Source organism: Erpetoichthys calabaricus, chromosome 16 (assembly GCF_900747795.2).
Source record: "Erpetoichthys calabaricus chromosome 16, fErpCal1.3, whole genome shotgun sequence".
In the NCBI taxonomy this organism is placed as follows: Eukaryota; Metazoa; Chordata; class Cladistia; order Polypteriformes; family Polypteridae; genus Erpetoichthys; species Erpetoichthys calabaricus.
Window position 1 is genome coordinate 42,653,150 of NC_041409.2, and position 27,384 is coordinate 42,680,533.

The 27,384-nt window shown below is 38.9% G+C and overlaps 1 protein-coding gene across 1 annotated transcript in view; it reads left to right on the forward strand.

Annotated features, from left to right (window-relative positions):
* fcer1g (Fc epsilon receptor IgFc epsilon receptor Ig) overlaps positions 1-27,384 on the forward strand; it is a 76,523-nt gene that overhangs the window by 34,916 nt on the left and 14,223 nt on the right. The window contains exons 2-3 of the mRNA XM_028821744.2: positions 5,756-5,847; positions 10,341-10,382. Of these exons, the coding sequence (XP_028677577.1) occupies positions 5,756-5,847; positions 10,341-10,382 (134 nt within the window). The remainder of the gene's footprint in view (positions 1-5,755; positions 5,848-10,340; positions 10,383-27,384) is intronic.

The following is a 27,384-nucleotide window of genomic DNA, read 5'->3' on the forward strand; positions in this document are numbered from 1 at the left end:
TTTGCTTTGCTCACTATTTTAAGCTTGTCATGTCCATTTCTTTTGGCTGCTGATTTTTCTGAATTAACTCCTGCTTTGTCCAATCTTTGTTTCTTGATCTTGACATGACTTCTGTCACACTTTTGTAAATATGTCTGCCTTTTTGGTTAGGGTTTTTTATGAAAAGATCAAATCAGTCAAGACAATAAGCCAATACATTATCAAATATACAAAATGTGCAGTACAGTAAAACAACACAACAAGGACAACAAAACTCACTTATTGTAATAAATTTGAAACAGCAAGCATCAGAATGAGCTATACAAAAAATACAGTATATGGCTGCTGTATAAAACTCTAAAGGAGAAGTGTGTATCATTAATGCATTTTAGGTAGAGCTTTCAAAGCATGTTCAACAGATTAATATAGTATAGTATGTAATAAATGAATACCATCTTGGTGAACAGAAGGAAATGCATAACAGTCCAGTGAATTATAAAGCCAAATACAGCAGGCCTGCAGATTAGGTGCCGTTTTAATTGACTGATGAATAACACTTAATTTCTGTTGCCTCTTGACCTTTCCCTCCTTGCTTGTCAAGGAAAAATGACACCTCATCTTCATACATTCTTGTACTTTACCTTTGTTCAGTTTTATTGTGTTGCATTGGTGATGGATTGACCTCAGAGCATAAAGTAAGTGCCAGCTGCACCATTCATCTCTTTGGCTGAGGAAGGCTTGGGACAGCCATTATTCCATTGTTTTCATTAGCATGACGTAAATGTTATTGATTATAATATTTTAGGAATATATTTATTACTCAAGAAGTTTAATATACAGTGTTATTTTGTGTCCAAATTATATCCAGGTCATCACGTGTACTATAATAGGTGTGGGCCACTCCCCCTGTTCATCTGGGGCCTCATTAATAAAACTCAGTATGGATTTTAGTGTGAAAATATGTGCACACCAAAAAAAAAAAAGAAAATTCATACACCAAAAATGAAAATAAAATTGATAAAACCTGGTGAGCACAAATTTCTACACAATTTACCATTTATAAATCACAATTACCATGAAACATCCATATATGGAGCATGCTAATCAATATATGCAGTCACAATGCTGCAGAACTTCATTGGCTGGTATAGCAGCCACACACATGATGCATGGAGACACGTTTCCTGCATTCAAGAGTATCTGGCAACACTCCACAACTGAGAGTGCAGGATCATATGCAGCATTATAGTGCCTTTTCTCTGGGGCTTATGAAAAGGCATAAGAAGCCAGTATCTGAGTGGTTATACACTATTACCTAGTACATGTAATGACACGATCACTGTTCCAGTGAAAAACTGAGGGCTCTGGCAGTTAACAAAAGCAGCTTCATTCTCGCTAGGACCCCTAATGACAATATGAGGGCAGTAAAGTGCTTCATTTACATTAGGAGAATCAGATACTGCTGGAAATTGCTTTTTATGTTGGCTAAACAAGAAATGTTTTATGTACAGTATATGCCATCACACCATACGATAATTGGATTTTGCATCTTCCAGCACAGTGGGCATGATAGACTGAAACTTGGTTGAGGTATTCCTGACCTTCTGGCCAGTTCCCTAAGAAGTGACAAAAGGTAGCAGAGGTAAACTGCTGAATAACCAAAAAAGTTCTTCAGTGCAAATGCTTAGCATTGGCCCTCTTTAAAGGGAGCTAAAATGCAGTCTGTATATCATAGTCATTACTTTTAAGGTGTAATATGTTGTCATGTCAACGCACATTATAACTACAGCCTGGTGATATATATATGTAGGGTGTCATCATTTCCCAGTTTTTCCGATATATTACATAGGCATGGGTTAGAGTTTACATAGTTATAAGCAAGTTTTCCCAGGCAAGTTTACTTTTGTAAATCCAAATGTTTGCGTGGGAAGTTGCATATGCATATTTCAAGCCTCTTTTTGTGCATACACAAGCTTTATAAATGAGGCCCCTGGAGAAGCTGCTTCTTGTATAACTGATGTGTGTCACAAAAATTATAATACATTTTATGTTGAGAAAAATATCATTAGAACCCCAAATATAAAACAATATACTATACTAGTAAAATATCTGCTACATTTAACTATTATTATTACTAATATTATCATTAGAAAAGAACAAAAATTCATAAATAAAAATTAAATTAACAAAACTTACAAATCCAGAAATCATATTCTGTTTGTGGTTAAGTATGGTTGTCATAAGTGACTATCTGAGTGATTAAATTGTTTCCATTGCTGAAACAGACATACTTTATCACTTTGATTTTAAAAGTTTGTGTGTTTTTAGTGATATGTGCTTACTATATTCAACAGAAATGTATAAATTGGTTTTGTCCTATAACATTCATTTTTGAAATACTCATAGGTTTATGGCTATATAAATGTAATGAAGAATATCTGATGCAGAGGTTAGTGCTGGTCAAGGCATTACAGCTCTAAGTGTCTCACGCACTGCCCCTGTTGTGTTTGCAAGCTCTCCCCACGTTCATGTGGATTTTCTTGGGATATTTCTGGTTTCATCTGATAGGAAGAGGTGGGTTCAGGTGGACGGACACTGGAAGTGACATCAGAGGTGTTCTAGCTGTAAATTAACCGGTCTGCAGAGGGAGGAAGATTGAGAGGCATTAGGACACAGCACCAACCCCTGGATAAAATTGCAGTCACTAGGGCCGTTCAGCTGTTCCCTATGCGCATGACACTGTAAAGGGACCCTTGCCTTGGGCTCCATGGTCTCCATCAGGGGGAGCTACATAGAGCTGCACGGCTTAATGAGCCCGTCTGGGCAGGAGCGCAGCCACACCCAGAAGTGCAGCCAGAAGTAGGTCAATGAGCACCTGCAGCACTTCCGGGTGGGCTATAAGAGGAGCCTGCAGCCACTACTCAGCGTGCCAGAGTCGGGAGGAGGAGGACGAAGCTGCCCTGGGAGGAGTGGAAAGAAGAGTGTGATTTGGGGTGATTTTTATTTGTATTTTGGGACTGTGTTGTGCCTGTGGGGGTCACGGGGAAGACGTGCACCACAGGTGAAGAAGAGAGTAAAAATTCTTTTGTTTATTTTACACGTGCCTCCGTTGTCAGTCTGTGTTGGGTCGGCGCCAACCAATATCACAATATATGTAATTTTTCCTTTGGCTGTTAGTCTCTTTAGTTTGTTAAAAGGCAGGAAATAATTTGTTGATAACCATCTTGTTATTTTAGCTTCAAGAGTTGCCTGCATCAGTGTTGGGCCTCTGCCTTTTAAAGAACACCAAACATCAATCAGTCATTTTCAAACCCTCATAATGTTTTTCAGGGTCACAAGAAACTAAGTGTCAAAGAAATTTCAGTTATAAATGGACTGCAAGTTGACCGGAGTATTTAAGGTTTAATGCATGATACTGCATTCTATGGCTCAGTAACATTCCCACTGGATGGGCTCTTCAATTATTTGTAAGTCAATGCAGTTACATTAAAACCCACAAAAATTCTACAAATATGTACTGTACATATACTGTAAGTTTATTTGTGTAGATGTTTAATATGTTGTTGGTGTTTTTTCAGTCTATCCTTCCCATATACAGTAATATTTTGCCTGTCAATGCTGCCTAGTACTGTTTATTGATACTCTTCAGTGTTACATTGTAATGTGATACTTGAGTTCATACTCCTCGCTTGTTCATAGCTTTCTATAACTGTCATTAAAGAACTGTGGCCAAAAAAAAAAACAAAAAAACACACAAATGTAGCAGAGAGAGAAACGGAGAGAGAGAGAGAGCAAGAGAGGCCAGTTTCACAGTTTAGACCTGGTCCATGTGGTTAGGTGGAGCCACACTGTAGTCTCCTCATACTGACATACATAAATTAACATTTTGTGTGGTAGTGTGGTATCAGTTAAGTCTAGGAGGCCATGTCATCTTCTTGAGGAGTTGTATTTTACTAAGGATCCTAGGGGAGGGCACTTAGCCTTTTGTATCCTGTCTGATGTTTCTTTTTTTCCTTATATGAAGTGAAATACAGATACCTCCAAATCCTGCTTTTGTTTATTTATTTTTTTCTTATATTTGACCATACTGAGTTTGCATAAAAATAATAGAATTAATATTTGAAGTTGCCCCCAGAACTTCAGTAGATTTCAAAGGATGTGGCGCATGCTTCCTAAACAGACAGTTTTGACACTTAAATGATGTTGAGGATTTAAAACATTCACCTTCACTTGGTATAGTCTAGCTTGCTTTGTGATTCCTCCATTTGAGAAGAATTTGTTAAAGCTATTGTTTGTGGTTTCCAGTGGTATGATCATTCTGTATTTACTATACATACATGCTGGCAGTGTTTGCTCCTTGGTAGACCTGCAGTTGATGCTTGTGAAGAAGAGGTCTCTACTTTGTTGAGAAGGAGATGTTTGGATCTCAAACACATAGACATACTGTGTGGTTTGCCTTGATGTTTCCTTTCGCCTTCCTCTAGTAAGCACTACTAGGCTAACTGATTGTACCCTCCACCCTTGTGGCTCTTTGCTTTATACACTGTAGGAGATTGTCAAAGTAGCATGGGGAAGATATAAATCTGTACAACCCTGAAGCCCACTGTCGCACACCACATGGAATCCCAGTTTTAAGTGAACAAAAGGAGGACATTAACAAGTCATTTGCTGCACTATTCCTGACTAATTAGCTCCATAACAAACATCAGTCCTGCCAGGGTAAAGGTTCAGCCCACCCACCTTAGGGGATTCTTCTCTCACATCGTAAAAATGGTAATGAAGTAACTTGCACTGATGCTTAAGAAACCTTTCTGTACCATGAACCACCTACACAAACGGTGAGATTCATTCATGTTGTCATAGTATTTAAACAGTTGGCCCCTGTAAATTGCAGCAATTGCATCCTAATTGCCAAGAGTTTAAGCACATCTGTATTTTTTAGTTGAAAAATGTGATGAGAGTTTTACTGGTGAAATGTTCTTTGCACTCTCCTCCTTGGTTTAAAATACTGTTTAAGAACTCTTAAAACTGCTTACATTTAAGCACAGAATATAACTAAAAAGGAAATGGCTGTCCAAATTTTAAAGCCTTCTTGCAGAATGAGATAAGAACAGTTAAAAAAACTGCACTTTATCATAAACAGCAGATTGGGAAAGATTGTAAATGTTCAGATTAAAAGTAAACACGCATTGAAATTTACTGAAATGTGATGCACATGAACCAGAGTGGAAATTGCATTTACTGGGCTGAAAGGTGGTGTAGCAGGATGGAACAGTGGTTAGTTCCCCAGGATCTTCAGTTCAAATCTTGGGTCCACTGCCCACTTCCTCCCTTTTCCATCAAATTCCCAAAGAATTTGGTTAGGTTAATGGTTGCCACAAAACTGACCCAGAGTGTGTGTACCCTGTGTTAAAGTGTCATCCATTCAAGGGATTCTCATAATTTGCTTCTGCAGTAGGCACCCTGTATTGGACAAAGTGGGTGCCCATAATGTGTAGATAATTTCTTAATTAATTAATGATTTTTTTCAAGTAAATTTGGTTCTCCAGTTTAATAAAGCTGGCTATATTTGACATATCCTTCAGCTTCTTTTCTGCTGACTAATACTTTGTGATGGTCCTCTTATATGAAATGTGTGAAGAATAATAAAAAATAAGCCTTAATGAATCATGTTGACTTTCAGAGGTGTGGTGATGTGGGAATGACTGTCTTATTTGGAAGGACTAGATAAGATGCTAAATGCCCTGCATTATACCATTTTCTTTCTGTCTTTCAGATGCTCTCCAGGAGCCTCAGATCTGCTACGTGCTCGATGCCATCCTGTTTCTCTATGGGATTGTTCTTACTGTGCTCTACTGTAGGCTTAAGGTATATGTGTGTCTGTTTTTTCTGCCTAACCATCCATCTGTTGTCTTTGGCTATGTAATTGTACAACGGTAAGCTAAAAGATAGCCACAATTTACTTTTTTTCTTTGGCTGTTGTCACATTTGTTATGCAGTAACAAATGGAGTTTTATCTCTCTTGGCTATTTTTCTCACCATTAGTGGGATCAACATGCCTACTCCTCTTTCCACATGCACATAACAAATGGAGTTTTATCTCTCTTGGCTATTTTTCTCACCATTAGTGGGATCAACATGCCTACTCCTCTTTCCACATGCACCAGAACAAAATGTTTATGCAAATATTTTTGAATTTGCAGGGATTCATACTTACGGATTTTCAGGAAAAAAATAAGAGGAAGATTACTGCACTGCTCTTGATAAACTTGACTTTGCTGGATGGCCAATTGATACAAACTACAAGTCAAAATGCAAGACTAAATTATACCACTCACTAAATACAGAACTAACACATACAGTATGAGGATGCAGATTTGTTGAAATATATCAAACACAAAAGTAGAAACTAATTAACATAAATGAAAAACAAAAATATCTGTCCAAAAACTAGTTGCAGAATCCACCTTAATGGCCATTCTACAGCTGATTCAGTGCTGGGCCAGCCAATCTGATGAAAGGACCTTCTGCCTGATGATTTCAGTGCTCCTTTATCAGAGATGAATTTTCCATAGGGAGGCAAACAACTTGGCAGTAGACCAGTGGCAACAAGTGCCACATAAGGATACCAAGAAGAGAAACACAGGGTTAGTAACAGTTTATAAATATCATATTACATATATTTTTATACTAATGACTAACAACAGAGATGCAGTATGCACAGCTGATCAGGAGCTCTTCACAGGGTATGCTAAACTGAAGTAGTAAGTCTTCACCTGAGATTTAAAAGCTGAAGTAGTCTTATAGTAGCAGGCAGACCATTCCACAGCTTTGGGGCCCTGTAACAAAGGTTGACCTCTCACTGTTATTTATTAATTCTTAACATCATAAGTAGGGTTATTAATAGTTTGAATGGTATATAGAAATACCTGTCCATTCATTTTTCTGGCTCTTAATTAATACACTTTATATAAATATATTTACAATTAATACATTAAAAAAGTATCATTCAGACTTTTAAAAACTCCATTCATTTATTAAATATCACTGTCCTGGGTAGAGTCCAAAATGACTAAACCCAAAACAAGCAGGAACCCATCTATTAATCTTATTTATTATGAAATTTTTGATTATTCTTTATTTCTTTTCAAAATCTGAATGATGAATAGGCTTGTCTGTGTAGTCTGTCAGCAAACAAAGTGCCGTCATTTCTTGGGCACTAAGTTGTTCATTTAAACAGTTACGAAAATGTTTGTGTTCATTGTACCTGCACATACTTATATGTACTTAAACGAACTGAGCTGTTGATCATTTATCTGGTGAACGGACAGAGGCATATGTCTTGCAGGCACTTTATGTAAGTATGATATTGAGTTTCAGATGCTGTTTCTGCAATATACTAAAATGCACTGAGTGACTTTATTTAATTCTGGAATGGTAATAAGACATAATATTTTGTCAACTACTAACTGTATAGAGTTTGCATCTAATACTTGTAATATTGGTCCCATTTTCCTTCTTTCAAAAGAAGGTATGCATTAATTTAATAAAGATTTTAATATTTAGAGATCTTAGAAAATCCATCACAAAATCCTGTTCTTGATTCATCTAATTATTTTTGCCTGATCCCTTCATAAATGTTTTAAAAGACTATTTTCCATGACTACCTAACTGTTTCCTGGGGTATTCAGTAGCTTTTGTGGTACTCAGTGACATGTGTTAAAAAGGACATAGACATATTTTGGGTCAGCCCGCATTTCAGTGTGGGTTTCCTCTGTTATGCAAAAGATGTGCACGTTTCATTAGCAACTAATGAATTGCCGTGCTTTGTGCATGAATGTATTATGTGATAGACTGCTATCATGTTCAAGCTTAGCCCCTGCCCTGTGCTTGTGCATGAATGTATTATGTGATAGACTGCTGCCACGTTCAAGCTTAGCCCCTGCCCTGTGCTTGATGGTGTTGTCACAGTTATTGGAACATTGGAATATTAGAAATGTTTTAACAACAACAAGCGATTCTGCCCGACAAAGCTCACCAATTGTATCCTCCTAATTTACTGAAAATAACATCAAGTTGTGTTTTGAAGGTCTCTAAAGTTCTGCTGTCTACCACACTACTTGGTAATTGGTAACAATAGTAGATGTTTTTTTTCCCAATTACCCTTAACTTTACATTTTAGATTTACTCAGTTAGGATTTACCTTTTATTAAAACCAAGTACTGTTAATAGAAGCACATTGTGGAGGAGGTTTAGTGCAGTGATCATTGAAGAACTGTTCTAAATCAGAAATACTAGTAGGTTTTCAAACATGGACTGCTTGTTTCAAGGCTTATCACAACATCTGTATCAGCTTTAGGTCAGAACTTTGACTAGTCCAAAACTTGAATTTTACTTTAGTTTTTCTGATGTGGAATTGCTTTATTGTTTTGGATCATTGCCTTGTTCCTTAAGCCACATAAACTTAACCTTTACCTCACACATAAATGACCAGATATTGCCCTTAAGAATTTTCTGATACAGAGCAGAAGTGAAGGTCTCATCAATTATGGCAAATTGTTCAGGTCCTGAGACATCACCACCCTGACATAATACCTCCATCATGTTTGAGTGTTGGGGTGATGGACTTGTTATGGAAGCTATGTAAGCTTTATACCAGACTTAACAGAACTCATGTCAACCAAAAATATGCGTTTTTCTTGCATTTGTCCATGGGACATTCTCCCATATGCTTTCTGGCAAACAAGAGACAAGTATTTATGCTTTTCTTGGTTGGCAGTGGTTTCCGCATTGCTGTTCTTCAGTAAAGCCCTTTTTAGCCCAGTGTCTTTTCTGATTATGAAGTCATGAACACTGACCTTTGCTGAAGGAAGATATGCCTACAGTTCATTTGATGTTTTTTAGAATCATTTGAGACTGCCTGGATGATTGCACGCTGTAGCCTTGGAGTAAATGTGTAGACAAGCCAATCCTGTGATGGTTTACTACTATTTTCCATTTCTAGATCATGTCTCTCATTATAGTTTAGTAGAGTATCTGATGGTTAGATATCAACAACATTTTTTCCTGATCTACTCAAGAATTTTCTTTGATCCCAGCAATCGGGATTATGCCACTATTATGCAATTCTTTTGTTCATAAGTATTACTCATGAATGCTTTGAAATCACTTCAGTATTTTAAGTCTGATGCTTCCTGACTCTCTGGTACAAGACAATCTATGGAGGTTGACATACAGATTCCTCCCTGTTTTTGTCCCTCTAGATATGAAAAGCTGTAATTTTAGGCTATTTTTGGACTATATATTGTGCATTAAATTACACCTTTACGAGAAAGAGTAAATCAATAGGTGTCTTCAGCAAAAATTATCAGAAGGACATTAAGTTGTGTGTAGCACATCAACTAACACAAGGGTTTCACCACCTAATGGGATATGAGGGGTCAAAGTACTTCTTTTCACAAAACTGAAAAACGTGTAGATCAGTAATACAAGAATGTGCTGTGTTGTTTATGCTATTTCCATTTAATAATACTTGTGATATTTGATTCTTTACTGGATGTCCTAGCCTTCTAAGAGCCATTCCCAGAAGGTTGGAAATGACAAATTTCAGACATAAGTATGTGATAAGTTGTATCTACTATTACTATTTCATGGTCAGTGAATATGAATATGATGTTATTTTTGATTTTCTATTACAATTGATAGTATTTAAACTTTAAACATTTAAACTGAAGCACACATTTTAATATTTCAACAACTCAATGCAACTATTCTTGTTTATTATGTACTTGTACTTCATTAAGTAATTTCATTACATTACTTATGAACACCCTGAATTAGCATGGTTTATGCTAATTCAGACTTTCTGAATTTTTGTGTTGTGCTGATAAGAGTCAAAATAATTGATGTTTATATTGACCAGGACTGGCTGTATTTTGGCTCACTTTAAATATTCCCTTTAATGGACTGATTTAACCAGTGGGCAATTAGAACTTTAGAACAGATCATTTTGGAGTATTTACTTTTCAGCTGTTGTGTGCATTCACAGTGAACTTTACAAGTACGACACTTGTGGTAAAAATTCAAATGATGAGGGTCAACGGAATTAGCATGCATGTTAAAGGGTGCCATTTTAAGAATGCATAATATAATTTTGTGTACCCTAACAATCTTATGTAGATTTCCTTTTCTAGCTGATTCCAAGTTGTGGTTTATGTAAATGGAAATGATAGCATGCAATTTTTGATTTACCGAGGTCTGCAAAGTGTACAATTTTCCTTATGTTAGTTTCATGTCATTAGAAAGTGTTTATTGGCACTTCTTCATTACAACTGTTCTTGTCCTTTTTTATCTGTTTTTAGATCATTCAGAGCAGATCAGCAAAGACTGCCTCCTCATCTGAGGTGAGTTATTCACTGAGATGTGTTTGTATTGATTTTGACTTGAGACATTTTTTAGCAGTTCTTAACAGTAAAACTGAACAAATTACCAATGAAAGATGGTCATTTTACTCTAATAGCAACCAAATTAATTATGACCTTTCACATTTTGAAACCTCTGTGACTTTCTAAACATTAAAGTGTTTTCTTAATTTTCCTGAATTACACAAATCTCTTCTTGGGATATTAATATACATCCACATTGAACACCATAGGACCATGCAGTATTGCAAACACCTCTTGCTTATGAGAACACCTACTGTATGGAGACGTTTCAAGGATGACTCCTTGTGGTTAAAGCATATGCTGACTAAGAAGAAAAAAGGAAAACTTCACATTTGAGCTTCTCAGTGTTACAACAATAAATGTTGTCAGTAGTGGTTTAAGTTTGGGGTCCAGTGTGCAGAAAAAATGACACATAAAGCACTGAGAAGAGGAAGGAGCACTTTTCATCAAAAAAGTGGAGGCTTGTGCAATCAGGAGTGTCTTCTATGTAAAGTTTTCTTCATTATGTAAAGCACTTTGAGCTACTTTTTGTATGAAAATGTGCTATATAAATAAATGTTGTTGTTGTTCTAAACATCACAGTGGTTGAGCACATACAGCAATTTAAAAGCAAAGATGCCTTCATTATTTATTACTGGCTGCACAAACACAGAGGAGGCGAGACATATTTCTGGGCAGTACTAAACTCTGAATAACTATACTAAAATTTAGAAACCAATCTCAATAACTAATATTGTAGATTTCTTCAGTGACTTAAAGGAATAACAGTTTTTACATTACATTTTACATTTTTAGTTTATTTTTTAAAATTTTGACATTGTTATTGTATGTAGCTTTATGTTTTGTTTATACTGTTACACCTGGTGCACCAACGTTCACTGAAGTGTTAAGGGTCACAGAGAATCTTGAGATTTAAAGTCCAGTGCCTTAACCTACACACTACACCATCTAAATAAGAACAGTTGCCTTTGTTCTTTTGGCGTGAATCATTATGTGAGTTTTCCAGCAGCATCAGGTGTATTGGAAAAGACACCAGTTTATTAGAAGAAACACTCAAGCATACATATTGTACCCAGAATCACAATCATACAGAACCATTAGGTTGCAAGATTTCCTAACTAGAAAGTCCAAGAAACCACCTTTAAACATGGCAGATAAGGATGCATGCTCTTATCTCTGAAATCATGAGGCAGCTGCACCGGTTCTACATCACAAGAAATTATGTGGTCAGTAGGAAAAAGTTTATTTAGAAATATCACTAAGCAGTTGGAGAAAAATGATAAAAAGTCAATGGAAACTCCTAAAAATGTTCTTTAGCAAAAATGGACTCTGTTCAGATGTATAGGGATAATAAAATGTATGAAAATACAGGTAGTAACTATACAAATATTTTTATTGTCTGGAATTTTTTACTGTGGAAGAGGATATTAACTTCAATAGGATAGCTTCTTCTTCTTTTTTCGGCTGCTCCTGTTTAGGGGTTGCCACAGTAGATCATCTTCTTCCATATCATCCTGTTTTCTGCATCTTGCACTGTTACACCTACTTACCTACATGTCCTCTCTCACCACATCCATAAACCTTCTCTTAGGCCTTCCTCTTTTCCTCTTGCCTGGCAGCTCTATTCTTAACATCCTTTTCCCAATATACCAAGCATCTCTCCTCTGCATGTGTCCAAACCAATGCAATCTCGCCTCTCTAACTTTGTCTCCCAATCATCAAACTTGAGCAGACCCTCTAATGTACTCATTTCTAATCCTGTCCATCCTCGTCACACCCAGTGCAAATCTTAGCATCTTTAACTGCCACCTCCAGCTCTGTCTCCTGCTCTCTGGTCAGTTCCACCATCTCTAGTCCATATAACATAGCTGGTCTCACTACTGTCCTGTAGACCTTCTCTTTCACTCATGTTGATACCTGTCTCTCAGAAATCACTCCTCAAACTCTTCTCCACCCATTTCACCCTGCCTGCACTCTCTTTTTCACCTCTCTTCCTCCCTTTACTCTGAATTGTTGATCCCAAGTTTTTAAACTCATCCACCTTCACCAACTTTACTCCCTGCATCCTCACCATTCCTCTGACCTCCCTCTCATTCACATACATGTATTCTGTCTTGTTCTTACTGACCTTCATTCCTCTCCTCTCTAGAGCAAACCTCCAACTCTCCAGGGTCTCCTCAACCTGCTTTCTACTATCGCTACAGGTCACAATGTCATCAGCAAACATCATAGTCCATGGGGACTCCTGTCTAATCTTGTCTGTCAACCTGTCCATCACCATTGCAAATAAGAAAGGGCTCAGAGCCAATCCCTGATGTAATCCCACCTCCACGTTAAATGCATCCATCACTCCTACTACAGACCTCACCACTGTCACACTTCCCTCGTACATATCCTGTACAACTCTTACGCACTTCTCTGCCACTCCCAACTTTCTCATACAATGCCACATCTCCTCTTGAGGCACCCTGTCATATGCTTTCTCCAGGTCCACAAAGACGCAATGCAACTCCTTCTGGGCTTCTCTATACATCTCCATCAACACCCTCAGAGCAAACATTGCATCTGTGGTGCTCTTTCTTGGCATGAAACCATACTGCTGCTCACTAATCATCACGTCCTTTCTTAACCTAGCTTCCACTACTCTTTCCCATAACTTGCTCGTCAATTTTATACCCCTGTAGTTACTACAGCTCTGCACATCCCCCTCATTCTTAAAAATCGGTACCAGTATACTTCTTCCCCACTCCTCAGGCATCCTCTCACTTTCCAAAATTCCATTAAAGAATCTGGTGTAAAAATAAGGCGCTATATTGGGCCTGACCTGACACAGATGGACATGGGAGGCATGTATAAAATGAAAAGATTTTTATTTTCTTCAGCTGGAAGGCACATCTTCCCCGTGTCCCCCAGCCACAACACAGTCCCAAGCACAAAAACCACACTCCTCTCTCTCTCTTCCACTCCTCCTCAAGCTTTGTCCTCCTCCTCCCGACTCTGGCCGCTGAGTGGTGGTTGCTGGCTCCTTTTACTGCCCACCCGGAAGTGCTCCAGGTGCTCGATCACCTGTTTCCGGTTGCACTCCCAATTAAGCCCTGTGAGAAACTGAGGCACCGCTCCAACCAAGGGGGGCAGCCATCCAACGTCCAGGGGGAGGTACTGCACCGTCCAGGGCTGCTCCTGAATAAACATCGAAGGGGCGGCCTGGCATGGGACCCGGCCATCCGCCACACTGGTTAAAAACTCCACTTCCATCTCTCCTAAACACATCCATGCTTCCACAGGTATATCATCTGGACCAACAGCTTTTCTATTCTTCATCCTTTTCATAGCTGTCCTTACTTCCTCTTTACTAGTCCGTTGCACTTCCTGATTTATTATCTCCACATCATCCAACTTTCTCTCTCTCATTCTCTTCATTCATCAGCCTCTCAAAGTACTCTTTCCATCTGCTCAATACACCCTCCTCACATGTGAGTATGTTTCCATCTTTATCCTTTATCAACCTAACCTGCAGCACATCTTTCCCAGCTCGGTCCCTCTCTTTAGCCAACTGGTACAGGTCCTTTTATCCCTCCTTAGTGTCCAGCCTCTCATACAACTCATCATACGCCTTTTCTTTAGCCTTTGCCACCTCTATCTACACCTTGGGCCTTATCTCCTTGTACTCTTGTCTACTTTCTGTATCTCTCTGACTATCCCACTTCTTCTTCGCCATCCCCTTCCTCTGTATACTTTCCTGTACTTCCCCATTCCACCACCAGGTTTCCTTTTTCTCCTTCCTCTGTCCAGATGTCACACAAAGCACCCCTCTTGCTGTCACTCTTACTACTTCTGCTGCAGTTGCCTAAATATCTGGTAACTTTTCACTGCCACCCAGTGCGTGTCTTACCTCCTCCCTAAACTCAACCTTGCAGTCTTCCTTTTTCAACTTACACCATTTCATCCTTTGCTCTGCCCTCCCTCTCCTCCTCTTCTTCTTGATCTCCAATGTCATCCTACAGACCACCAACCTATGCTGCCTAACTACACTTTCCCCTGCCACCACTTTGCAGTCTTTAATCTCCTTCAGATTGACTCTTTTGCATAGGATATAATCTACCTGTGTGCATCTTCCTCTACTCTTGTACATCACCCTGTGTTCCTCCCTCCTCTTAAAATACGTATTCACCACAGCCATGCCCATCCTTTTTGCAAAATCCACAATCCTTTGACCTTCTTCATTCCTCTCCTTGACACCATACCTACCCATCAACTCCTCATCTCCTCTGTTCCCTTTAACATGTCCATTGATATCCGCTTAAATCACCACTTTCTGTCCCTTGGGTATACTGTCCATCACCTCATCCAACTCGCTCCAGAAATCTTTCTCTTCCATTGAAACACCCAAATTGAGGGGCATATGCACTGACAACATTCATCATCACACCTTCAGTTGCCAGCTTCATAATCATTGCTCTGTCTGACACTCTTTTCACCTCCAAAACACTCTTGACATACTGCTCCTTTAGAATAACCTCTACCCCATTTCTCCACCCATCCACACAATGATAGAACAATTTGAATCCACCTCTGATCCACTTGGCCTTACTCCCTTCCCATTTAGTCTCTTGCATGCACAATATATCAACATTCTTTCTCTCCATCATATCGGCTAACTCTCTTCCCTTACCAGTCATACTGCCAACATTCAAAGTTCCTACCCTCAATTCCACTCTCTTTACATTCCTCCTGTCCTTCTGCCTCCGGACACATCTCCCCCCTCTTCTTCTCCTTCTTTGGCCAACATTAACCCAATTTCCCCCAGCAAACTGTTGGCAGCCATTGTTAACCCAGGCCTCGACTGATCCGCTTTGGAAATTTGTATCGTTCCCCGCATGTTGATCTGGCAAAATTTTACACCGGATGCCCTGATGTAACCCTCCCCATTAATCTGGGCTTGGGACAGACATGAAGAAACACACTGGTTTATGCATCCCCTGTGGCTGGGTTTTCAATAGGATAGCTGAACATTTAAGTAAATGCAGCTCACTGTGACACTTACGATATCTTGCCATTTAAGAATGCTGCCCAGATCCCATTTTTGTCCATGATGTTTCCACCTGCATTGGCTTCAGGAGAACAATGTGACTCACTGCTGAAGATGACCCTATACCCTGTCCATGACAATTCAGGTTATTGGCTTAGGCTGTATGACAAATCAATGGAGGAAGCAGCAACAAGCAAAACAGAAATGCAACTGTCTGCTAGGATTGTGTGGGGTTATTACAAAACACGTGTGTCAGATGACTAATCCACCATATATTTATTTTGAACTTTGCTAGGCAGTGCTACAAAATATTGTTTATCTATCTATCTATCTATCTATCTATCTATCTATCTATCTATCTATCTATCTATCTATCTATCTATCTATCTATCTGTCTGTCTGTCTGTCTGTCTGTCTGTCTGTCTGTCTGTCTGTCTGTCTGTCTGTCTGTCTGTCTATCTATCTATCATTTATTTGATTGGTGATGATGTCAATCTGGCATACTTCTGACATGAAGACTTGTGCATATATGCAGAAAATTGGCACATTGGTTAATGAACCATATTGATAAGATTGTCCAGTCTTTAGGCTTATTTTGACAGAATGTGTTACAAATTATTAGGAATTACAGTCTACATCAACCCAGTCTTGCTCATTTGGTAAAGGACAGCCTGACCCCAATCCTTTACCCTGAAATTAACCATTCCATTGGCACCTATAAAATATCAGAAAGAAACATTCTTCATGTACATGGATGTGTTCATAACAGAACAGCAGATGTTTAGAGAGGAGAGATCCCCCCAAAAAGTGCCATTAATTTAGATCTATCTGTTAAAAAAAACTCTAGCAAGAAATTTAGACAGAATAGCAAAAGGGCCTTTTAGTAAATTAAATTGCAAAAATTGACCTAGACCTTATTCAGTCCAGATGTGGTATATGGAAAATTAAGTTAGGGTAAACTGTAAGTACTGTAAATGTAAAGATTTCAGCAAAAGAATTTAAAGTTTCTGATATAATTACATATTGTGAGACTTTTAGTGTATACAGTAAGTATACTGTACAAATAGACTTGGACTCATCACTGTCTTCAACTGAACAGTGCACAGAAATGATGAAAAATGCTTATTGGATATTGACCTATAAAGTGCCCACACCCTGTGATGTAGAAGTAAAAGGCAGTTATTTAACACATTGATGAGGCTTTGTCTGGAATGTTTTGCACAGTTTTGGTCTCGATGTTACACAATAGACTGAAAAGTGCTAAAAAAAACGGCCTAGAAAAGAGGAGTGAGACCGATTCTGGGATCGTGGCATATGACTAGTGCAGAACAATTAAAGGAGCTGAAATCGTCAGGTTTGAGAGCAGCTACTCCTTTCTGAGTTCTTTCGTAAGGAAGAAAGTAACACTTTGAAAGGTGGTAAAGTGATCAAACAAAAAATTCTTTGCGTGGACAAATATGGATGCATAGACTGGCTTTCTTGTGGGGCTGTTGCACAATAAACTTGAAAGTGCTGGGTGACATTAGAATTAAGCTGTGGTATTTGCCCTTACTGGCTCTTTGTAATATTGTATACAAATATATATCTTTATTAATCTCTTGCTAGGATTTAGAATGTTGCCGATAGGTAGCAAATTGCCATAGTTGCCATGATGATGTAGTATTGTCACTTAATCTAGCAGCATTTGTCTACAGACCCTCACAAATGCAGGGAGAGCATGCAATCTGCACACAGAGGGTATCTCTGCTGAGATTCGAACTGGGGTCCAAGTTGTGTAGGTGGTGGAAAGGCCACCTACATATTAATTTCAGTATACTATTTAAAATTGAATACTCCAAAAGTATGTGTAAGGTAATCACACTTAAGGGAGCTATATAAACTGACTGACATATTTAAGTATACTAACATTAACTATTTAACTATACAGAAGTAATGCATTAACATCAAGAGTTCAACCATTTTAAAAGTAAAGTTTATTTGATACAAGAGTTATTGATCCAAAAACAAATTTTGTGATACAAAACTCATATATTACTACCATATGTCCTTTTCATAGGTGTTTAATGGAGGCAGTGTCTGTGGTAAAACCACACCTAATGTACTGTGCTGTATAAGATAAATGCATCACAAAGTGCTGTCGCAGCCTCAAATTAATTTGTGCTCCATGTTTAGTGGTACGGCATGGTAATTTGGACAGCAGTGCTAAAGTGTCCTGGATACCTAGTGCTAGAAAAGATAGTGAGGACAATCAGTGACCAGAGGAGGTGAAACATACTTTGGCCCTTGCAGACTACAGTTACGCGGTCATGAAACACATCTTTGACTTGGCTTTCTTTTTTCTGTGCTTCATTAAAATTGAAAGTAGAGCAACTCCTAACAAAAGTGCTGTCTCTAACATGAAATTCCTTTGTCTATTGTTTTTTTCAACAGTTTATTATATACATTATCTGTTTAGTGATTCATACAATTTCTGTTTTCACACAAATCGTCTTGCAGCATGAGCATGAAATCGGGAAATGGTATATTCATAGCTGGCGAGGAAGTTTAATTTTCTGGGTAAGATTTTAGAGAAGCACTTACTTGGTGTTTCCCACTTCTCTCATATTTAAGATTTTTTTTAAATACTGTATTTGTAGTTATTATATAGCGAGCTTGACTCATAAGTAGAAGACCACTGAATTAGAGTGAATTTCATTGAATTAGTAATGGGTTGTGTAACTACAGTAGTTATGTTTAAAATAACTTATTTCAAAATGGAGATGTATAGGTAGTAAAAGTAACATTACTTTGTAACAGGCACATACAGTATAAAGACAAATCAATGAATACATTCTAATTCCTCTGAAGGAAGGAAATGTAAAGCAAGGTAAGCTAGGCCAGGTGGTAACTGAAGAGAGGAAACAGAAAATAAATTTGGAACTGGTATGGGAGAAAATAAGTCTGGGGGACAAGCGTCATTGAGACAAGAACAAGTAAATGACTCAGGCCAACTGGGCACCCAGCCACACACACTGTGCAAGCTCGCATCAGAGACTGCTCTTGATGTTCTATACTGTTTCTGCGGGGTGTGGAAGAAACCATTTTTCGATTGGCTTTTTATAATTTCTCCTTCCTCCCCCTTTCTCTTATTTATCAAAAAAAAACATAATATTGTTTACTTAAGCATTTTATTTTATTATGCTAATGGGTCATCTATTCTTATTTTTTTTACTTTTGTCAGATAGACCCTAAAGAAGGAAAGGTCCTCTTTCTTGTGTCAAATTTTCGCATTCCTAAAGAAACTAAAAATTGTCCTAGTTCAGCTTACTGCACCCTGTCTTATGACAGACGCCTGTATGGATAACCTGCCGTTATAGCAAAATGGCTTTGTCAGCTATTAACCCTAAGTAGCTTGCAAGCAGTTAATTTTTCTTTTATAGGGGTCAGTAACTGTGGATGTGTTTGTCTCTTTGATGTCCAGTTGAAAGACAAGGATGGACAATTTGGCCAAGCCCAGCAGTAGAAAACATAAAGATGAATAAGAACTATACTAGCTGATTATGATAATTACCACAACTTACCCAAACAGAATAACAGACAGGTATTTATTTATTATGAAAATGTGAAAAATCTGTGTGACTGGTATCATCTATGGAAAGAAGATCATTCCTGAATTTGAGGGCCCTCAATAAAGACTAGTCCTTCTGTATTACTTCTGGGTATTTTTGGAACTGTACACATGTCTACAGTGTACATTCTGGTCTATAGATTTTGGTTACTGTTTTTTATATTAAGAGATTTGTGAATTGTGCTCACCTTAAAGAAATTGCAGAAACCTAAGATATAGAACTACAGTATAGCATCTCCCCTTTTCTGATCATACTTAATCCAGTTCGTGGGGAGTAGTGCCATATCCCAACAGAACCAGGAGCAAGCAGCCATTCAGCCCTGGATGGTTTGCCGTATGGTAATTATTCTTGTTTCTAATTATGATCCTTTTGACAATGACTCAAATAATTAGATTTAGGTTTGAAATTAACTTCCTAATAGTAAAGTATTAAGAAAATAATATGAAAGCTTAAAAATGTTTTTATCAGAAAATGCCATTCAGGGACACTTTACTGAACTATACTTGAATTAATTGAAGTAACCTACCTCTTTCATGCATTTTATTAAACCACCATATCACCCTTTGGTTTCCTATATTTTTAAGATGGAGAAGCAAGATATTAATGCTAAAGAAAGATGAGAACTAACAGTTATGTCACTCACTGTGGGAATTTCTGCTAAACCCCCCCCACCCCCGAGTTTAAGCACAAGAGATTTTCTGTCATCTACTGTTTAACCACATTGACGCTATTAATTAATGACATGATAGGCTATTCATAGTTTTTTGGTAATTGGTGATTTGAAAGAGTATACACTGTAGCTCTCAAAGAGGGTTTTGTTGTGCCATTTAATACTCACTTGCCATGTGGACTGAAAAAGTTTTGTTGTTGTTCATCCAGATTCTTGTTTTTGACATCCAGAGTTGGAACTCTTGTACTCTTAAAGCAGTATGAATCCCTCCTGCCTTTAATTACATTTTTTAGAGAAGGTACTTTATGTACATTGGGGGACACCCCCCAGGCCCCAACCAAAAAAAAAATGAACATATCTTCTGGAGGGTGGGTCACTTTTAGTACATACTAGGTGAACATTCTAAAAAACCCTTCTGCATCATTGTGCCAACTGGTGTTGTTCTGAGGTGCTGTGTTTGGCTTCAGTGAATTTTTTTTCAAAGACTCTTTCAACACATTTCTTCTTTTGTCAAAAGATTTGGGCATGAAATGAGTTGCAGCAAAATTTGTGCCTCTCTTCCTCACACCTGAACAAATAGTCAATCACTTAGCTGTGTGCCGTGCATTGACGGAGCAGTTAGAGGCTGACCCTGATTTTTTTTTCCAAAATCATAACTGGAGATGATTCTTGGTGCTATGGTTAACGAAGCAGCAATCCAGCCAATGGAAAACTGCCTCTTCCCCACGACCCAAAATAGCATGACTTTCGAATATGAAAACAATGATCATTTGTTTCTTTGACATGAGGGGAATTACGCACTCGATCTCATCCCTTTTGACTTTTTCTTTGTTTCCCCGGATGAAAAAAGTCCTCAAAGGGAAACGTTTTGCCGATGTGGAAGATGTGAAACAGAAAGCATCAGAAGCCCTAAAAGGGATCAAAATCGAGGAGTTCCAAAACTGTTTTGAGCAGTGGAAAAAATGTATCGATAAGTGTATTGCATTGGAGAGTACTTTGAAGGTAACTGTAGTTTGAAAGTGTAAAAATAAATAAACAATTTTTTATAAAGAAATTCTGTTTTTTGGGCCCCCCGTTGTATGCTGTGCTAGATCAAACAGCAGAAAAACATTTTTAAATGAGGACCAAAAAATGAATGTTGGTCAAAAACAAGCCAAGAGCATTACCTATTTAGTCAATTCAATCCATGGTTAAAACCACAACAAAATGCTAAACTCAAAGTTGATTAATCATAGCCAGTGTTCTTTAATCATGAAACCTTTTAAAAAAAAGCACTCGCTAAATTCTCACAGTGTTTCTCCATAATCTCAGATGATCAGGAAGTGTTCAGTGCTGACCCATATACCATTGCACATTTTGGCCCATTTTTCTTAGCAATGTTGGGGCAGCTACACCAGAAGTTGGTGGTTCCCACAATAACTAAAATGATATCACAAAAAGAAGTGAATATTTATTAACTAAAGCAAAATGAGTTCAAAACAAGCTAACATCAAAAATGAATTTAGCAGTACTTCCAAAAACAAATAACTGCGTAGTTCTTAAAAGAAACCCATTTCAAAAATGAGAAAAACATTAATAATAAAACACAGTCTCACCATCTAAAGCCTGTTTCCTGCACAACATATATTTATTTATATACTGTATTTATATATTTCATTTTGTTGTATTGCCCTGAGTGGTCACAATTAATAAATGACTTCTCAGGAATAAGAATGCTCCCAAGGGATGCACTTACCAAAGGCTTAATAGGCTGTTATTTTTACATATTTGCACATTCACAAAACTGTTTAATCTGATTCATGATTATATGTGGCAGGAGCCTGTCCCAGAAACCCTGGGTACTTGGCAGATAACAACAGTCCATCACAGGTCATAAACTGAAACCTGTTTACACTGGGGCCAATTTAGAGTGGTCAGTTAACCTCACCTACATGTGGTAAGAAAACCCATGTAAGCATTTGATGATAGGATGCATAATCTGTGAGTCAGCCTAACTAGCCATAGTGCAACCCTTTAGTTATTTTTTGTGTTTTTAAAAAGAGAAGTTGATTTAGCCTTGAAACACCACTTCAATCTTGTAACTACACCAACAGTATCAGTACATTTTTATGGAAAGGTCAGACTGGTTTGTCAATACGTATGGTTCACATGATTTCTCTTCTGATATTCTTTTATTTATTTTTAAGTTTCTAAAGATATGTATACTAGGTCAATAAGTGAGTCTAGATTGTGATTGAATTTGGGTGTGTGATTGAGAGTATTAATGAACTTGTGTCACATCCAGGGTGGACTCCTGCCTAGTGTCTGATACAGCTGGTATCGCCTATGCCCTCTATGGTCTTATACAGTTGGATTTTGTGGGTTCAGAAAACAGATGGATGGAACTCACATTAGCATGCAACAATTTTTAACAATTTCTCCAACATACTCCTAATAATGTGCATGATAAGCTAAATAATAAGTAAATAATGCTAATACAGTAAATGTAAAAAGTCCATGTAGGCAGTTCCATAGACTATGCTACGAAGATACAGTAGATTAAAACAGTCAGACTAACAGATCAGTCTGCCTAAACTAATATGTGTGCAGTTATGAGCAGACCAAGCCGTTATGCCAAGCTTGAGGGTGGTGTTTGCCAGTATCATGCTCAACCAGTTAGCTTTTCTAGGCTCAGTCTGAAGAAGCTAAAAGTTTCTGCCACACTGTAGGGAAAGTAGCAGGGTTTGGTGCAATTTCTTTTAGGCCAGACTTAAACTTGGCAATCGAAACTGGCTCTTGAGCACGGAACAATTTCAGTATAGTCTATACATGTGACAGTATAGACTATAAAGCTTTAATAGTGGAAGGGAATCCTAAATTCAGGCTGCAGATTAAATAAATCAGGCTAGATATAGACTGTCTCACCATCTCACATAATTATTTCTGGGATCAGGCTTCTTGATGTAGGAGTTTTCTTTGTCCTAGTTTTGACAGAAGACGTCCAGTGTAGGGAACGTCTCATGCTCTGAGCTGGAGTTTAATTCAGTGGAAGTCAGAGCTGTGTGAACAAGACTTCAAGTAACTGCCTTTTGGAAGATCTGTTAGGCTTTCTTAGAAACAGTGGATACAACATCCTAAAATTGACCTCCTCCTGACCCTATGAAAAGCCAGGGTCATATACAGTGCATCCGGAAAGTATTCACAGTGCATCACTTTTTCCACCTTTTGTTATGTTACAGCCTTATTCCAAAATGGATTAAATTCATTTTTTTCCTCAGAATTCTACACACAACACCCCATAATGACAACGTGAAAAAAGTTTACTTGAGGTTTCTGCAAATTTATTAAAAATTAAAAAACAGAGAAATCACATGTACATAAGTATTCACAGCCTTTGCTCAATACTTTGTCGATGCACCTTTGGCAGCAATTACAGCCTCAAGTCTTGTTGAATATGATGCCACAAGCTTGACACACCTATCCTTGGCCAGTTTCGCCCATTCCTCTTTGCAGCACCTCTCAAGCTCCATCAGGTTGGATGGGAAGCGTCAGTGCGTAACCATTTTAAGATCTCTCCAGAGATGTTCAATCGGATTCAAGTCTGGGCTCTGGCTGGGCCACTCAAGGACATTCACAGAGTTATAATAATAATAATAAATTTTATTTATATTGCACTTTATATTTTAGCAATCCCAAAGTGCTAGAGAGTAAAAATAGAATAAAAAATAAAAAAAAAACAGAAGAATCTATAAAATACATTAACAAAATGACTTTCTAAAAAGATGAGTTTTTAGGTTTCACTTAAAGGCCTCGGTCGACTGTGGGGCTCTCAGGTAATCAGGGAGGGCATTCCACAGTCTCGGCACCACAGATGAAAACGCCCTGTCACCCATGCTGCTGAGCTTAGTTCTGGGGACTTGAAGAGTGTTAGTGTGTACAGAGCGGAGAGAGGGTAAGGAGGTATGAGGGGTAAGGAGTTCCTGTAGATAAAGAGGGGCATGTCCATAAATGCACTGATGGGTAAGAATGGAGACCTTATACTCTATTCTGAATGAAACATGGAGCCAGTGAAGGGTTTTCAGAATTGGGGTGATGTGATCATGCTTTCGCACCCTCACCAGGATCCTGGCAGCGCTGTTCTGAATATACTGGAGTCTCTGGATACTCTTGCCAGGAATCCCAATGAGGAGCGCATTACAATAATCCAGCCTGGAAGAGACAAAGGCATGGACGAGCTTCTCTGCATCTGCCAGGGTGAGTAATGGGCGGAGTTTGGCAATGTTCTTGAGATGGTAAAAAGATGACTTACAGAGATATTTGATGTGGGTGTGAAAAGTAAGTTGGGAGTCCATTCTAACACCCAAATTAGTAACAGATGTGGAAAGAGGAATATTTTGGCCAGAGAAAGTAATACTGGTGATGGTAGAGGAGCGGAGATGATGTGATGTACCAACTAAGATGGCTTCTGTTTTGGATCTATTCAACTGAAGAAAATTGAGCCTCATCCATGCCTCTATCTCCTCCAGGCAGGTAGTCAATGTAGATGTTGGCAGAGGAGCAGTAGAGGAGGTGGGAGTAGTCCTGAGGTAAAGCTGAGTGTCATCGGCATAGCAATGGAAAGATAAACCATGTCTGCCACTGACAGTTCCAAGGGGGAGCATGTAGATAGTAAAAAGGATAGGGCCCAGCACAGAGCCCTGTGGAACACCACAGGTGACGTTGTGGGTGTGGGACTTTGCGCTGCCAAGGGCGACATACTCAGTTCTGCCAGTCAGGTATGATGTAAACCAATTTAGAACATTTCCTGAGAGTCCAATAGTGTATTGCAGGCGGTGAAGAAGGATGTTATGGTCTATTGTGTCAAAAGCAGCTGTCAGGTCAAGGAGGATAAGTAGTGAAGGTGAACCAGTATCTGCCGTCATCAGAAGATCATTGGTGACCCTGACCAGGGCTGTTTCGGTGCTATGGCCAGGGCGAAAACCAGACTGAAACTTTTCAAACAGGTTATTCAGTTTGAGATGATCATGAAGTTGTGCTGCAACTATTTTTTCCAGAACTTTGGAGAGAAATGGAAGATTGGAGATGGGCCTATAGTTAAGAGAGAACTTCAGGATCCAAGGTGGATTTTTTCAGTAGAGGTCTGATGACAGCAGTTTTTAGTGCAGAAGGAATATGGCCAACCAGGAGGGACTGATTTATTATCCTGGTGATAAGTGGAGAGACGGCAGAAATGTTGGCCCTCAACAAGGGTGAGGGGAAAGGGTCCAGGGAACTAGTAGACAGTTTCATTTTCCTGATGACATCCTCCACCTTTTACTGTGTGGCAACAGAGAAAGAGCAAAGAGGCTGGACAGTCTCAGACAATGAGTCAACAATTGGGAAGGGCAAGATATCCTTGGTAAAGAGGTGTAAACGGATATTATCAACTTTTTGTTTAAAAAAGTTGATATACATGTTGCATCTCTCATCGGTGGTCTCAGAATGGGCAGGTAAAGGAGGTTTGAGAAGATGATTTATGGTTGAAAAAAGTTTTTTAGGGTTCCTGGAGCCATTTCTGATGATGGTGGAATAAAACTTGGACCATGCAACCTTCAGAGCTTCTGCATACGCCCTCATGTGTTCCCTGTAAGCCTGTTTATGGACAGTCAGCCCAGAGGCAGGACACGCCCAGCCGCCTTCATTTTTCGCAGCTCGCAGGTATACCAAGGAGCTGAGCACGAGAATGAGACGGACCTGGATGTTGTCCTGAAGCCACTCCTTTGATATCTTGGCTGTGTGCTTAGGGTCGCTGTCCTGCTGAAAGATGAACCGTTACCCCAGTCTGAGGTCAAGAGCGCTGTGGAGCAGGTTTTCATCCAGGATGTCTCTGTACATTGCTGCAGTCATCTTTCCCTTTATCCTGACTAGTCTCCCAGTCCCTGCCGCTGAAAAACATCCCCACAGCATGATGCTGCCACCACCATGCTTCACTGTAGGGATGGTGCCTGGTTTCCTCCAAACGTGACGCCTGGCATTCACACCAAAGAGTTCAATCTTTGTCTCATCAGACCAGAGAATTTTCTTTCTCATGGTCTGAAAGTCCTTCAGGTGCCTTTTGGCAAACTCTAGGCGGGCTGCCATGTGCCTTTTACTAAGGAGTGGCTTCCGTCTGGCCACTCTACCATACAGGCCTGATTGGTGGATTGGTGCAGAGATGGTTGTCCTTCTGGAAGGTTCTCCTCTCTCCACAGAGGACCTCTGGAGCTCTGACAGAGTGACCATCGGGTTCTTGGTCATCTCCCTGACTAAGGCCCTTCTCCCCTGATCGCTCAGTTTAGATGGCCAGCCAGCTCTAGGAAGAGTCCTGGTGGTTTCGAACTTCTTCCACTTACGGATGATGGAGGCCACTGTGCTCATTGGGACCTTCAAAGCAGCAGAAATTTTTCTGTAACCTTCCCCAGATATTTGTCTTGAGACAATCCTGTCTCGGAGGTCTACAGACAATTCCTTTAACTTCATGCTTGGTTTGTGCTCTGACATGAACTGTCAACTGTGGGACCTTATATAGACACGTGTGTGCCTTTCCAAATCATGTCCAATCAACTGAATTTACCACAGGTGGACTGCAATTAGGCTGCAGAAACATCTCAAGGATGATCAGGGGAAACAGGATGCACCTGAGCTCAATTTTGAGCTTCATGGCAAAGGCTGTGAATACTTATGTACATGTGCTTTCTCAATTTTTTTATTTTTAATAAATTTGCAAAAATCTCAAGTAAACTTTTTTCACGTTGTCATTATGGGGTGTTGTGTGTAGAATTCTGAGGAAAAAATTAATTTAATCCATTTTGGAATAAGGCTGTAACATAACAAAATGTGGAAAAAGTGATGCGCTGTGAATACTTTCCGGATGCACTGTAGGTAGTGACAAAGATAGACACGGGGTACAGTTGGAAAGAAATGGTCTGCCTCATCTGAAATTGTTATCAGACTTCAGTGAAAATGTAGCAATGTGAATGCTTTAATTGATGATCAATTAATTTGATCAATCATTTTGTGATCCAGCTTAATCCAGTCCTGGGTTACCAGTGTTGGCAGGCTATACAGGCTGCATTAGGAACAAAGAAAGAAATAAATTAGATGGCACACCTGTGCATTATAAGGTTTCCTTACATATACAAACACACACACACACACATTAATACACACATACTCTTTCATCCTGATAACCCACTTTTTGAGTCCGTTTATTGCAGTCCTGGGTCACAGATGTCTATACACAAATCAAGGGTGCTTTAGGAACAAAGAAAGACATAATATAGATGGAGCACCTGCCCATCACAAGGTTTCAATACACACACACTTACACTCTCTCTTATCCTGATAATACTTATTGGCACTAAGGATGTTGAAGATTGCTGGAGTACAACTAAGACAGGGTACATGCCAGAATTTCTTATTCATGTTCATATGTTACACTGATATGGATTTAGGTCCGTTAGACAAGTGGTTCTCATGTTCAGTCCGGCTGGCTGCAGGTTGTCGTCACAATCAAATTCTACTTTTAATCAAACTCCTACAATAATTAAGCAAGATGTTATTTCTCAGTTTCTATGTTCTGATGTCAATCCAGAATTTACAAGCATGGGTTGCCAGATTTGTATTGGAATGTAGAAGCAATTATGTTAGTTACAT